Source organism: Carassius carassius, chromosome 35 (genome assembly GCF_963082965.1).
Source record: "Carassius carassius chromosome 35, fCarCar2.1, whole genome shotgun sequence".
Classification (NCBI taxonomy): Eukaryota; Metazoa; Chordata; class Actinopteri; order Cypriniformes; family Cyprinidae; genus Carassius; species Carassius carassius.
This window is the reverse complement of record NC_081789.1, coordinates 19,868,079-19,882,486: the sequence shown is the minus strand read 5'-3', so window position 1 is coordinate 19,882,486 and position 14,408 is coordinate 19,868,079. Positions and strand designations below refer to the sequence as shown.

At 35.8% G+C, this 14,408-nt stretch overlaps 1 protein-coding gene across 1 annotated transcript; it reads right to left on the bottom strand.

Annotated features, from left to right (window-relative positions):
• Positions 1-865: 865 nt before the first annotated feature.
• On the bottom strand, positions 866-11,474 carry LOC132116176 (transferrin receptor protein 1-like). Its single transcript, XM_059524836.1, has 18 exons — positions 11,344-11,474; positions 9,407-9,456; positions 9,063-9,285; positions 8,454-8,652; positions 8,084-8,221; positions 7,275-7,362; positions 7,029-7,148; positions 6,801-6,899; positions 6,061-6,200; positions 5,817-5,977; positions 5,621-5,737; positions 4,157-4,242; positions 4,003-4,066; positions 2,869-2,998; positions 2,670-2,760; positions 2,213-2,440; positions 1,979-2,128; positions 866-1,881 (listed from the first exon to the last, which is right to left on the bottom strand). The coding sequence occupies exons 2-18, from the start codon at positions 9,449-9,451 to the stop codon at positions 1,639-1,641; spliced, it is 2,322 nt and encodes a 773-aa protein (XP_059380819.1). The 5' UTR covers positions 9,452-9,456; positions 11,344-11,474; the 3' UTR covers positions 866-1,638.
• Positions 11,475-14,408: the final 2,934 nt, after the last annotated feature.

Below are 14,408 nucleotides of genomic sequence, written 5' to 3'. Positions count from 1 at the left end.
ACACATTCTGTAACTTTCTGCTAAGTGCCACGAGGAGAAAAAAAAGACTAAGCACACTAGTATGCAAGACACACTAGCAAAACTTGTGCCTTTAAACATGAAACCCTTATGTAAAATCAGCAGTAAGCTAATCAGTCATACATCATACCCTAATCATTATGTATTACGACCATATCCTCTTTTCAAACACCTGGCTAAAAGGAAAAAAAAAAAAACAGGTTCAGAAATAAGCAACCAAAAATCAAACACCTGAAAGAGCATCTCTATAAATTACACAATGAATATAATTTTTTGGAAACAGGCCAGAAAAGGGAAAACCCAGTGAAACATTGAAAAGAAACTGAACTTGAAAAACAAAACCGGCATGACTAAATGTAAAAAGCATCTTCAAGTTGTTCAGATTACAGTTATAACAAAGCAGGAAAAAAGCCACACAAAACACAATGAAAAATAAATATTTACAAAACTATGGGAAACACTGTTCCCGATAATTTGATCCACCCTACAGTGAAATATGAGGATCACTGTCCTCGATATATACACGTCGGTAGGCAAAAACTACCTTCAAACACTCCACATTATGGAAGACACTGCTCCCGATAATGGATTTAGAATTGAAATATAAATGTTACAGAGAAATGCTGTTGTCACAAAAATGCTCGAGCCCACAAGTTCAGCCAAAATAGAAACTAGCCTTGCCAATTTATCAAATTATTTCAGACAAATGAGAACATCACCATCATCATCAAAAGAGATACTTTAATACAAGAAAATTTATAAAACCATCCTTTAACCAGCCCATGTTGTTAAATGGCTTTATGCTCTGGTTTCAATTTGACAAATTTGGGGCTTTTCTTAAAAAAAACACAAAAAAATTTATTTTTATTTTTTTTAAAGAAGAGGAACTGCTCCGTAATATTAAAACAGGTGCTTTTGAGCTTATTTCCTCAAGCACCTGTAACAAGAGACATTTCTAATGCTAGCTGTTGGTAACATGTATTTCTGTTAGCAGATGCTGCTTTTAAGAACTGACAGTATAACCGCCACAATTATGGAAGGCACTGCTTCCGATAATTAAAAAAAGAGACACTTTTATAGTGAACACTGTCACTGATAAATAAGAAATAAATACAGTATTGTCCTCAGTTGATCAGAGAGGCTGAGTTGGGGTTTTATATGAAGTGCAAAAGGGACCAAAATTCCCAAGTAGCAGCCGAGGACAAGATTTACTCAATACACACAATGTGCAACTTAATAACAAGGCATGGATGAGTAAAACATTTTCAATGTAATCCAGAAATGACATGCACCTAAGAACAATACGCAGAGGAGCAAAGTTAATGACCTTGTGCTCTGATTTCTTTAACGATTAAATATTGTATTATTTATCCCTAGTCCTGCAAGAATAATATAATGCAATAACATTCAATATCTCACTATAGTTCTTAATATGATTAAAGTTCTTCCAAAGATTAATATAAAGCTGTCATATCATTAAATTTGAAGATATGCTTGGTGAAATTTCATTGTTCCAAATCAAATCAGATCTACTTCATAGTGACAGGATTATATTTGTGCATCTAGAAATATTTTCAAGCAAAGCCGATGACAAGTTGGTTGATGCAACAGTGAAAAACATTATATCTCGTTGTCCAAAGACCAGATATCGCCAGCCAGGTCATTAGCACAGCCCTGGATGGTCCAGGTGAGTAGAGCGAACTTGTTTAGGACCTCGTCTATGTTCAAGCTTGATTTATTTTCATGTACATCACCCAAGTAGTTTTCCAGGTCTGTGCTGGTTTGCCAGCCATTACCAAAGAAAATATGGCGGAATGGGACGTCTCTCAAAGAGAAGTAAGGAGAGAGAAAATTATGCTCCACCTTAAAAGGAGAAAACAACAAAGACATGAGAAATTGGCCAGTTAGTATCAAGCAACAATACAAGATGAGCCTAGAAAGACCAAGAGAATAACTTCACCTTCATTATGCGGTTATTGATTATACGACACATCTCAAAGTCATTCAGGTCGGTATTGCTTATGTCAACATTTAGAGAGGCTGCAGCACGACTGTAGGAATTCTTTGCCGCATTCAGCCACTTAGTTGACAAAAGCTCAATTTTACTGACCTGTTAAAAGAACATTGACAATCAAGTTTTTATTTTTTAATTGTTTCTCATTGCAAAAACAATTCATATGACAAAAAGCATTACCCTGTCATTTTTGAGAGTGTCAACGCGCTGGATGATGCGGCTCACGTGGTCGGCGATCACATCAGAATACTTGCTAACATCTAGTTTGATGATGTGGTCATGGATGAGCCGAAGGGCCATCTGCCCAGCAACCTGAGCAGCTTTCACAGACAACTCAACCACTTTCTGCTCAGTGATGCGGTTCAGATGCTCTTCTTCATCCAGGCTTGTGTCTAAGAACTGTTCATTCTGGTGAAAAAAAAAACATAATAAAATGAGTATGCAAACATTTGGATGACTCTTTGTTTATGACACTTATGAATAGAGCAACATTTTGGGCTGGCAGTCTCAAAACAAAACAATGGGTGATGTCCTTGAATGGTAAGAAAATGGCTTGTGGAATTTATTTAAGGGTTGGGACGCATTATTAAAAGCTTTATTTTTTTTTTTTATTACATTATGCAGATAAAAAGCTTACCGAAGGAGAGACGAAACTGAAAGAAACAGATGGGATTCCAGAGAGGGCCAGGAAAGGATATGCACCATCATCCATCTGCATGGGTGTCAGACTGAGCACAAAAATAGATTTATGTATCTATTTATCATAGCCACAGAAACGATCACAATTATATTGATATTCCCATTATTAAAACACAAATCAAAGCAGATTTACTCACAGTGATGGAAAACGAGGACCATAAACCTGGAGAAGGCTTGAATTTGACCTTAGGCTTTTGACCTTTCCCAGGGTCTTTTGCAGAAGTGTGTGCAACAAAGGACTGGCAGAAGCTTTAAAGGAATCGGCACCTGTAGTTTAAAGCGAAACACATCTAAAAATTTCAACGAATAGTGAGAAAAGTAGGAAATGGGACTGTGATTTTAAAAAGGAATAAGGATAGAATTACATTAGGCTATTAATTCAAATAATAACGGTTACTTAAAGCTGCAAGCAGCATTGAAAGGGCCCTTGCACCCAGAGCCACCTCTACCTTAGGCCTCTGGAAAACGGTGGGCAATATGTCCAGTAACCAATGTCCCATGTGAAAGATTAAATGATAGTAGTGCAATTTATCTCTGCCTACAGCAAGCTCAACAATCTTGGAATTTCCAGTTGATATGGAGAGGTTTAATAAACACAGAAATAAATGCCATTCTGGAAAAGCACAACAGAGAAAATTTATATACACACGCATTTATCTATTAGTCATAGTGGGCCAGACCCAAGTAATGTACTGGAATGTTTTCACAAAATTGGTTATACATTTGTTTTCACACAATACATGAATGTTTGCATTTTAATAATGGTTGGAAATTCAGATTTGAAATTATTAACCAGTGGAATCCGACTGTCTACTGGCAGATATGTTTAATGTAACCAGTTCAGCCTTATCTGTTATGTGCCAAAGTTTCAACTTTGGAGATCATATGGTTATGCCATTATTAAGGATTTTCAGTTGTAGCATCCCATATCAAGTAAGTGCAATTTTCATACAACTTGGTGTGCATCAGAATTTGCATGAGTTGATTTGGATATTTGGGACAATCCTGCCAATCTTGGGGACCCATCAATTTATGGTCTCAAATTCTTATATAACTTATTGCCAAATAAATAAATAAATAAATAAAGTGGAATAGGAGAAAAAGAAAAAGTCTCAACTTGAAATATAATTGATACTACTTGGTACATTAACACACTATTAATTTATTGTGAAAACCCTAAATACAACTCAAATTTTGTCATTTAAAAAACAAACTGTAATTGGTGGAACAGAGGACAATAAAAAATGTCTGACACTTGAACACAAACTTACCAGTAACAACACCATCCAAACTAATGTAAGTAAAGGCTTTTTTGTCCAGTGACGACCAGTATCCCTGTAAAACACAGACCTCACGTTACAAAACCTGCATTTCAAACTATGTGCCAATATTCAAACCAATCACAGATGACATCAGCACACAAACCTCAAGCCATTCAGTAACTCCGACATTTCCAAAATCTCCTGCAGTCCAGCTGGCAAACACAATACTCCTTTTAGGTCTGTAACCTTCTGTGGTAAAGAAGTTGAGGAGTGAGCCCATGCCATAGACTTCAAAAGATTAGTTCACCAAAAAAGTAAATTTTTCCACGAATTACTCAGCCTCAAGGCATCCTAGGTATATATGCCTTTCTTCTTTCAGACAATTCCAATCAGAGTTGTATCAAAAATTGTCTTTGATTTTCCAAACTGTTTAAATGGCAGTCAGCAGGAGGTACAGTTATCAGTCCAAAAGAAGTGAAAAAGCACGAAGGGTGAACAAAGAACTCCTGTAGTGAATCAATGCATTTTTGTAGGAAAAATATCAATAGTCAAAAAGTATAGTTTGCACCAACATTTGTACACAGAAGCAGCTCCGGGTTGATGGCATATGAGGTTGGTGTTGCACACGTGCCGCTTAGAAGTGATGAATGCGGAAACGCAGTGGAGAGATCAAAACAAAACACGTCACGAATTAGAAATACAAAACGTGATTTGTAAAGAAGAATGTTTTTCGATATAAGCCAAGAGGAGACTGGTTTTCCTTTGCTAAATTAAGGAAAATTTGCTCCCTTTGCTCCTGTTAATGAATGTTGGTTTTTTATGAGACTCATACGTCATCAGTCTGGAGCTGCTTCCTTTTTGTACAACTGCTGGTGCAAGCTACATTAAACTGATTATTTAGTTTTGAATATAGATATTTTTCTTACAAAAACTATTTGCTACACGAGGCCTTTGTTCACCGGGGCTTGCGAGGCACTTTTTTTATCATGGATGGATGTGCTTTATTTAACTTTTTGGACTGAAGCACTGCAACACCCATTAAGTGCCCTTAAACAGCTTGAAAAAAAATCTTGATTTTAATAGATTTAAAAAAAAGAAAAAAAAAAGAAAAAGAAAAAAAATACTAATTCTTAAATTCCAATCTATGTTTTGGTCTATGCTGTTTTCAGTTGTTGAATAAACAGTACATAGTGCACCGTCCATCCAATAAATCACAATAGGTTAAGCTTTGTTACTTTTGTGGTTTGTTACTTATAAAACAAAGTTTCTGATTTCAAACTCTGTCACTTTCATTAGAAAATTCAAGCATTAAATACCGTTTTGGCGTTTTTTTAATGTGGCGAGATAGAACGCTGTAGCGTAAACTGGGTACTCGCCTGTGCATAATCAAAAAAATTTTTGTTCTGGAGGCTGATGATCCCTCACTCTCATGCCACACTGGAGTGCACTCACAACCAAATGGACAGGGGTGGGAATTACAGTTACAATTTACAATAGATCACCCTTAGTGTAATCGATCAAAGTGAAGGACAGCCTTCAGATTTTCCTGTCACTGCTACAAAAAAATAAATAAATTCTGTAAATGACGGAAAATTTTTGGTTAACACGTCCTCTGGTAAGGTCATACCTTTTTTTAACTCTGTGAAAACTTTCGCAAGCTCCAGCAGAAGACTAGTGCCAACTGCAGACTTGGCATATCCCAAAGTCATGGAGTCTCTCTGCGCTCCAATCACGACATAACGATCTGCCGGATTCACACCACCACAGTTAGATCACAGATATTTAATTCCATAGATACTTTTAAGAAAAATGCACAAACTCACCAGGGTCCACATAACCTTTGATGACTCCAAACACATTATGGATCTTGGTGTCTGCAAGATTATTATAGACTGCTACGGCTACTTTGTCACTCTCACTTCCCAACTTGTAACTGGAGAGGGCACCCTTAAATCTAGCAGGAGCTTCTTCTCCTTTCATTTTTCTGTGAGAAATTTGAGAATATCAATCAAGCTTTGTTTCTCAAAATATGTTTAAAAATAAGATTATGGTAAACCTATATCATACTCAAAGATTGATTGTGCCATGTTAGCAGTGATTGTCTGGGCAAGTATTCCTGGAAGACCAGAGGATTTGGCAGGAGGAAATTGTGTGTGAATAAAGGATGGGAATCCTGGTGTGTAAGGATCACCTGATCCTAGGTGGACCTATAATTAAAGACCGGAATATGAGAATAAATTTACATTCAGTTTTCCACATTTAGAAATTGCCTTCATCTTAATGTATGCATGTATGTATGTACCGTATTTTTCGGACTATAAGTCGCACCTAAGTATAAGTCGCATCAGTCCAAAAATACATCATGATGAGGAAAAAAAACATAAGTCGCATTTATTTAGAACCAAGAGAAAACATTACCGTCTACAGCCGCAAGAGGGCGCTATATGCTGCTCAGTGGTAGGCTACAGGAGCAATGAGCAGCATAGAGCGCCCTCTGGCGGCAGTAGACAGTAATGTTTCCTCTTGGTTCATGTCAAATTAATTTTGATAAATATGTCGCACCTGACTATAAGTCGCAGGACCAGCCAAACTATGAAAAGTGCGACTTATAGTCCGGAAATACGGTATGTATGCATGCATGTATGTATGTATGTATGTATATATATATATATAATATTTACATTAGAAAATATTATAAAGTAAATAAATTGCATTTTAAAAAATATAAAATATAACAGCTCAACTCAAAATCAATATAAACAACCTAAACTCAAACAAATGAATATCATTATTTGGGCGGAACTTACATGTCCATAAAGATCAGCATCCAAAGACATAGTTTTATAGTCAGCTGGGTCTGGGTAGATCAGAGCTGCTACGGCACCCATTTTAGCTGCATTCATAACCTACAACGGTAACAAACATAATTTGATCAGCACTAGCAAAAAGTACCAGATTTTTACTATTAAAGATATTTGGCCTTGAGTCTCTAGGAAAACACTACAAGATCAGATGAATCGTTAATCATGAATCACCTTCTGAGCCATGCTGATTTTTCCAGCTCTCATCAGTACAACAGATCCATTTATATTCAGTTTGTATTCTTTATTCTGCAGGTCAGAAAGCTCACCATAGTTGGCGTACACCACTCTGCCCTGTGAACATAATTGTTAAAAAAAAAAAAATTGCAATTATGGAACAACCATTGCACTAAGCTGACTAACAAAAAAAATTTTTTTAAGAAAGGTAAGCTTTTCCTGCAGAGGAAGAGGAAGGCTCACCTCTCTACGTCCTGTTTCACTGTAAGCCAGGAACCCTTTTGGAATTCCGATCTCCACTTCACCAAAGAACACTTTGTTTGGATTGGAGCTGTTAGGGTTACATACAGTCCAAATTACAAATAACATATCCAAAGAAAGATGTAAAAACCATGATTTCGTTTGCTAAGGTGTTCAGAGTGGTTTTCACTGTTGTCTCGAGGTTTAGTGTTCAGTGAGATTTCAGAATATTATAAATTTTTTACACTTTTATTGTGTTTAGAGTGATTTTTAGTTGTGTTGTGCAATTGTTAGCATGCTGAATTAGTTTTTTACTGTGTTTTTAGCAAGTTATGTGCAAATTCATGTGTTTTTTTTTATTGTATTCAGTGTGGTTTAAGCATGTTATATGATTGTTAGCATGCTGCTATACAGTTTTTAATAGGTGTTCTGACAGTTTTTAGCATGATTTGAATTTGTAAGCGAGTTTCTATTAGGTTTTTTACGGTTTGGAGTTTCTATAATTAGTTATATGCCTGTTAGCTTGTTGCCATGCGTTTTATGGTGTTCTCAGCATGTTGCTATGCGGCTTTTATTGTGTTCAGAACGTCTTTTAGTGTTATGCATTTGTTAGCATGTCATGATATGTTTATAATAGAGATTTCTAGAGAGTTACACAATTATTTGCATGCTGCTATGCAGCTTTTACTGTATTCAGAGATGTTTTTAGAGTGTTAAGTGCATGTTAGCATGTGGCTGTGCTGTGCAGTGTGTAGAGTGTTCTAGTGGTGTTCTGAGAGGTTTGATTTAGCTGTAATGTAACTGATACTGACCTGTTAGGAAACTGTAGCTTCACATAGTGCTCATCAACCCAGGGGTCCATATTCAGTTGCTTGAAAATATCATGGATATTATCAGCTATCTTATTATCTGCAGGTGATCCTGCTATACGCTCGACCTGGGAATACTCTCTTAAGGGAACACATGTTAGGAGAAAATTGTTAGCTTGAATGCAATGTAAGTCACTTTGGATAAAAGCGTCTGCTAAATGCATACATTTAATTGAATTTAATGGGAGAGGAACAGAAAGTCAGCGAAGTTCAATAACAGGTGTGCATATTTAAAGTTATACAATCATAATTGTTTTTACATTAATATCAACAATGCTCACAAGAGCAATAATATTCAATGACTTACAGTTACCTTAATTTATCTTTAATGGCTGTAGATGACAGTTTATCATTCAGAAGTTTAACAAGGTCACTCCAATCCAAAGCCGGTGGATAAAATGGTGGAATTTCTTGATAAGGTGAATCTTCAGGGTCATGCTTGATCTCACCATCTCCTGGAGAGCAGGTAGCAGGCTCAGACTTGCGGTGGACAGAGTATCCAATGAGCAAACCTGGGACAGGGAAAAAGTAGAAGGAAAACTATGTGTGGTTTCTCACATAAGCACTACTAGAAACTGGTTACATCTTCTAAAACCAACTTATTAGATGGCTAATTGAAACATTTGATTTTATTTGATAATTCACAGGGGTTTCAAACTGACCACTGTCCATAGCATCCAATGCATTCTCTCTTTTAACAGAAAATCATTTCTAGTCATATATAGATTTCATTTTGAGTTTCTTAATATTTACATACAAAATTTGAAACATTAAATCAAACGGTGACGTAGAAAAGGAGAAAGGACTGCCATTTAAATGTGAAAGCAGAATTTGGGACAAACTAAAATGGATGTCAAAGGGGCCATTAATACATAATAATGACTGCATGATATACATTCGGATAAACTGCAAAAACACTCACCTACACAGAAGATGAACAGCACTACACCCACCCAAACCAGAATCCTCCACTTGTTCCATGGCCCAGAACGACTGGGTCTTGTGTACGTATCACGTTGCATCTGTTCTTGTTCCATTCCATCCATTTCCTCCTCACCATCCACAGCAAGCTTCACCTCCACATGGCTGCTCTCTCCATCAGGATTCTGAGATTGATTGAAACGGGTGTACGAGCGACTGTTTACCTATTAACAGAGAGGGAGAAAAAGAGAATCCAAATTCCAGAGAAATTTATACAGTACAGTATTAAAGTACTAAAAATATAATAATTTTAAAGACAACACGTTTGTTAAAAACAGCACTTACTATTCTCGAAAACTTCATTTTGGCCTGATCAATTGCTCCTTCCATGGAATCTGAAATGAAAGAGATAAAATATCTTAATCAACACAGGCTCCTACTCAGTCGAAGTGCTCTTTTTGAAGTCTCTGAATTCATAAACACAGTCATCCTTGTTCAAAGTCCAAAAATGTTTTTATCCACTGAAAAAAAGACAGTCTTTTGATTCGCTGAACACCATCCAAAAGCCAGAACCACCCTCTACCAAGGCTCCACAGCTAGTTAAAGCGGTGGTAAGAATCAATACAGAGATTATACAATGTTGATAATGCAACATGTGCACCACAAATATTTACTAATTGTGAAATATGGTGTACTTTAAAAGTAGTGGCCTACTGAACGATTTTAAAGGGAGGGAAAAACAAAGCATACTTTTTGCGGCAATCTTTGTAAAAAAAAAAAAAAAACTAGTGAAACCTTTCCACAAAACAGTTTTATGACATATTTCCTCATAATGCCACTTTGAGGGTTTATTACGTACCTTTTTTTCCTCAATTCTTGCGTTACAGGAAGTGTTTGTATGCATGTTTAGACTAGCCACTTCCTACAACCTGATTTTACAATTGGTGGCATTTTCAGTCTTGCAACACTACAATGGTATGCGGATCCACTGGACAGTTTTTCAGTTAAGACTTCCTTAAACAATAACAGGACAATTCCGAATAAATACAATTTGAGATGAATGGACACCTAAAACACAACCGTTTTTTTTTTTTATATTGTGTCATTGATTACGCTTGATCTGTCTGTGATGATACTTGAAGCTTGTTGAACACAAACCAGCATTCATTCATCACGTTTCAAAAAAATTAATAAAAAATTTAAGAGGAAAAAAAATTATACATAAGTTTGAAATGAAAAACCTGAAATTCAAACCTTTTAATGCAAAGTCAGCCCTTATTCATTTCTTCTGCAAGCAAAGGTATCTGATAACAGGGGGATGCTGAAATACTTTGAGTACTTTGTTGGATATGTGATATTGATATGGCCCAGTGATTGGGGGGGGGGGCTTATTGTTGTGTCGCGAAAGCATAAATGCATTTCAAGCTTGATTAAACAGATGAATGAAGATCTTTTCCCCAAGCACATGGTCAAGTCCCCCGAGAGCATCACACTAAAGAGGAGGGTGTGCTGTGACTGATGAAGACCATGTGAGAGTCACAACCAGCATCAGACACGGATTTGGAAGCTGGTTCATAATGATTTCCATTGTAAATCAAGTTATAAACCACTTCTTGCAGAGCACTGAAATTTTATTAAATATTTCAATGTTATTCTTATTTCCAAAACACAAGGTTACTTACAAGGAAGTTACATTTTGTAACACAGCAAGGACAAATTACAATTTAAATATTTGTAACTTATATTTAAAGTAGCTCTCATATCAATAAAAAGCTAAAAAAAAAAATTATTTCGAACCATTTAGAGAACACCTGAAGGTCAAAGATCTTTAGCACTTCCTGTTCACACGCACGTGGCGAAATCCTTTTTTTCTTTTTCTTATTGAGAAATAATTCGTATAAACTCTAGCACAAATAACAATCAATTCAGATTATGTCATGCTAAGATAGACATTCATTTAACATAAAACTGAACTTCAGTTTTGGACAAAGTATATTCATTTACGCCTACATAATTATCTGCAAGGTGACGGTCAATGGATATTTTTAGATTTAACCACATAAGTAATGTGCATGTTGCTCGTATTACCATTATAGCAAAATATCCTTAAACAGCAATGAGATTATTTATTTATTTAATTAATTTAAATTATTTATTAACCCACAGCATGGAGTGAAGTTTATTGACAGCGTGACATTATCACTGAGCTGTCACAGTGCAGGCCATCCTGCTCATTCATAAACGCTAAAACGTAATGGTTTACAAAAACGCAAAGTACTTACTTTTAATTGAGAAACCTGCTCCTTTTAATAAATTTTCCCTCCTTTGTACGTTTCGCTGTCGGTACTTGTAAATGCGAATTTGTGTTTCCTTTATGAGCACCTCGCGCTCGTTCGCCACAGCACCGGTGCAAGTCAGCCATAGACGGTAAAAGAAGTCAGCACGCACACACTTCTTCTTCTTTAGTTTTTTGGCGCTAAACAGTCTAAATGTATAGCGCCACCTACAGTACATTGCTGTTGTGGAGTCAATTAATTCCAATCTGCTTTCTCATACCTCCATTTCCATTGCAATAACCACTCCCTATTACTACCATTACTATTTACATTTAATTTACCAAAAATTGGAAAATGATCGTTTCCAATATTACTCTCACTAAATACTTTCCATTCACAATTTTATTCCATTCCATTTGTAATTAAAGTTAGATCTATATACGTGATAACATACTACTAAGTTAAACCTTGTACCTTCTCTTGTGTTTAAGCATACTAATGACCTATTATCCATAAATTGTTATATTATTTCCCCATTGTGATAAACGTTTTTACTCCCCCATAACCAACTGTGTGCGTTAAAATCACTACACCATAATTCCTTATTCTTTTTTACAATTATTTTAAGCAAATTTAGAGAAATCTTTTTACATGGATTATAAAAATTATATATAACAATTGATTCTTCTTGATAAAACAATTCCATCACCACACATTCTATATCTGTTCCCTCTTTTATTTCCCTATATACAGTTCCTTCTTTTAAAAAAAGTAACTACTCCACATCCCTGGTGACATCTCTCTATCTTTCCGGACAGAACTACTGTATCCTGGTAATACAAATTTAATATTTAGCTTGAGCCATGATTCTTGAACACAGATAACATTTGGTTTATATTCTAAATCTAAAACAAACTTGTCAAAATTCTTGTCCATTTGCTACAAGGCTCCTTGCATTGCACTGCATAAAGCTTATCCCCATATATCTATTCAGATACTGTACCTGGGAAGTTTCTACTGAAGCTGCTCGATTGAGGATATCATGTATCATGTTTGCTAAAATTCCATAGATACCAGAGAAACTCTGATGCAGCTTCTAAGATTGTCTTGATCTTAGCTGATCTACTTGGTAACACAGCTGTTATTAATCACCTTGACAATAAAGGCTAAAAAGTTCTCTTTTGTCATTATTAGAGAATTCTCTTTTAGGACACACTGATGTTTACATTGGTACTCTTTTGTTCCTTCTTTTTGTCTGTTCCTTGAATCTTGTTTGGTTTTTACACTAATTTCTTTCCTCCTGTCCTTGTCACAAACCTTCACTGCTTCAGCATAGATAACGTTATGCACAGCCTTGTATTTCTGGATTTCTCTTGCTTTAACTTGTGGGACATCCTCCATATGCTGCGCTATGTGGACCACCACAATAACAGCATTTTATATCATTTGTCTCTGTACATTTGTCATAATCATGTTCTCATAATCATGAAATGGGCTACAATGTTGCCTCGGGTTGTTTTTCATGTTCGCGGGTTGAAGCGACCCCAATCATACGATATTTAGCCCATGAAAGGAGAAATTTACTGGGGAATCCTAGCAAAAAACTTTATTTTACCCCAGCCACCCCCCACCCAGGAATGCGATTTTTAACGGGGTATCTCCCTCGAAGAGATTGGTCTACTTGTGAGTAGCAATTGGGAGGGTTTTGTTGTGAAAACATGGCAACCCTGCTTTCTAGCTTTCTGAATATGGCACTGTTGAAGGGCTGGTATTATCAGGCGGCAAGATGTAGGCTACACTTGAAATTACTTTACAAAATTTACAGGTCTATAGTAACTCTAAACTCTATCATCAAGACTGTGATCTAATACTGGTTCCTTTTTATTTGACCCAATGAAAGTAATTTTATGGATATGAGAGACTGTGGTCTGAGGCTGGTTCTTTTTATTTGACCCAACGAATGTTAATTAACGTTATATGGATATGAGGTGTAGTGGTGTCTGGAAGTGGGTAACCTAGATGTGACCCTCTGTAAAATCCAGGCTAAAGTCTCAAAATGTAATTATGAAATGACAAGCATCAAAGTTTGATTTCAACCATTAATGTCACTATATGATTTTATGTAGAAAAATCACACACACAAAAGCAAGTAAATAACAAAAATTGCTTTAGCTGGGTTTTAGCATTTTCTTAATGTATGCCTAATTCTCTATTTTTATTTTAATCGGCCAAGCAAAGTATAAACACCCTGTGTTATAAACAGGGACATGTAAGACTAATCTTGCATATTTAGTTCACCTAAAATGGGTAAGAAGTGTTTGCACCCTGTCACTTAACTTCTGCTTGACTTCACAGAGTAAGGATCATTATGAAATTATTATTATCCAGTAGCCACAGAAGAGGTGCAGATTTTGCAATAAACAATTCAAAATAAATAAATAAATAGACTGCAGCAATTATCATTTTGTCAGAACATTAAATTACATGCTATTTTATTTAGTTGTCTGTTTAGAATCATGATATTTAAAAAAAGAAAAAAGAAAATTGTGATTGTCAATTTATCCAGAACTGTGCAGCTCTACTCTCCTGACTTCCATACAGTGATGGGCAAATGGTAATTTCGAGCCCTGACATATGTTATTAATATAATTTACAAGGTGCTGTTATTAATAAGTGCTGACCTCCACTGACGTCTTCATTCAAAGGAATAGTTGAAGAGACAGGATGTCTGGGGTGCAGGACGGAGCGGGCGCACTCATATTTTAAGGGGAGACGGCAATCTGTTACAATTTATTATTTTTAATAATTCTGAATAGTAATAATAATAAAGTATTAAATAATAATTATAATAAAAGTAACCTTTTGTGTCCTTCTGCTATAAATACTAAGCCTATTAGCTCTCAAAAACAGCGTAGGCCTAATTCTATTCTATTTTTTGTCTTTGTACCATAAATAATATTTTAACAGATACTGTATGCGTGATAAGCTGACCTTGTTGTCTGTTTCGAAGGTTCAAATGGAAACAAGACTTTTGGCCGAGTTATTGAACTGTTGGAAAAGAAGGAAGTGGT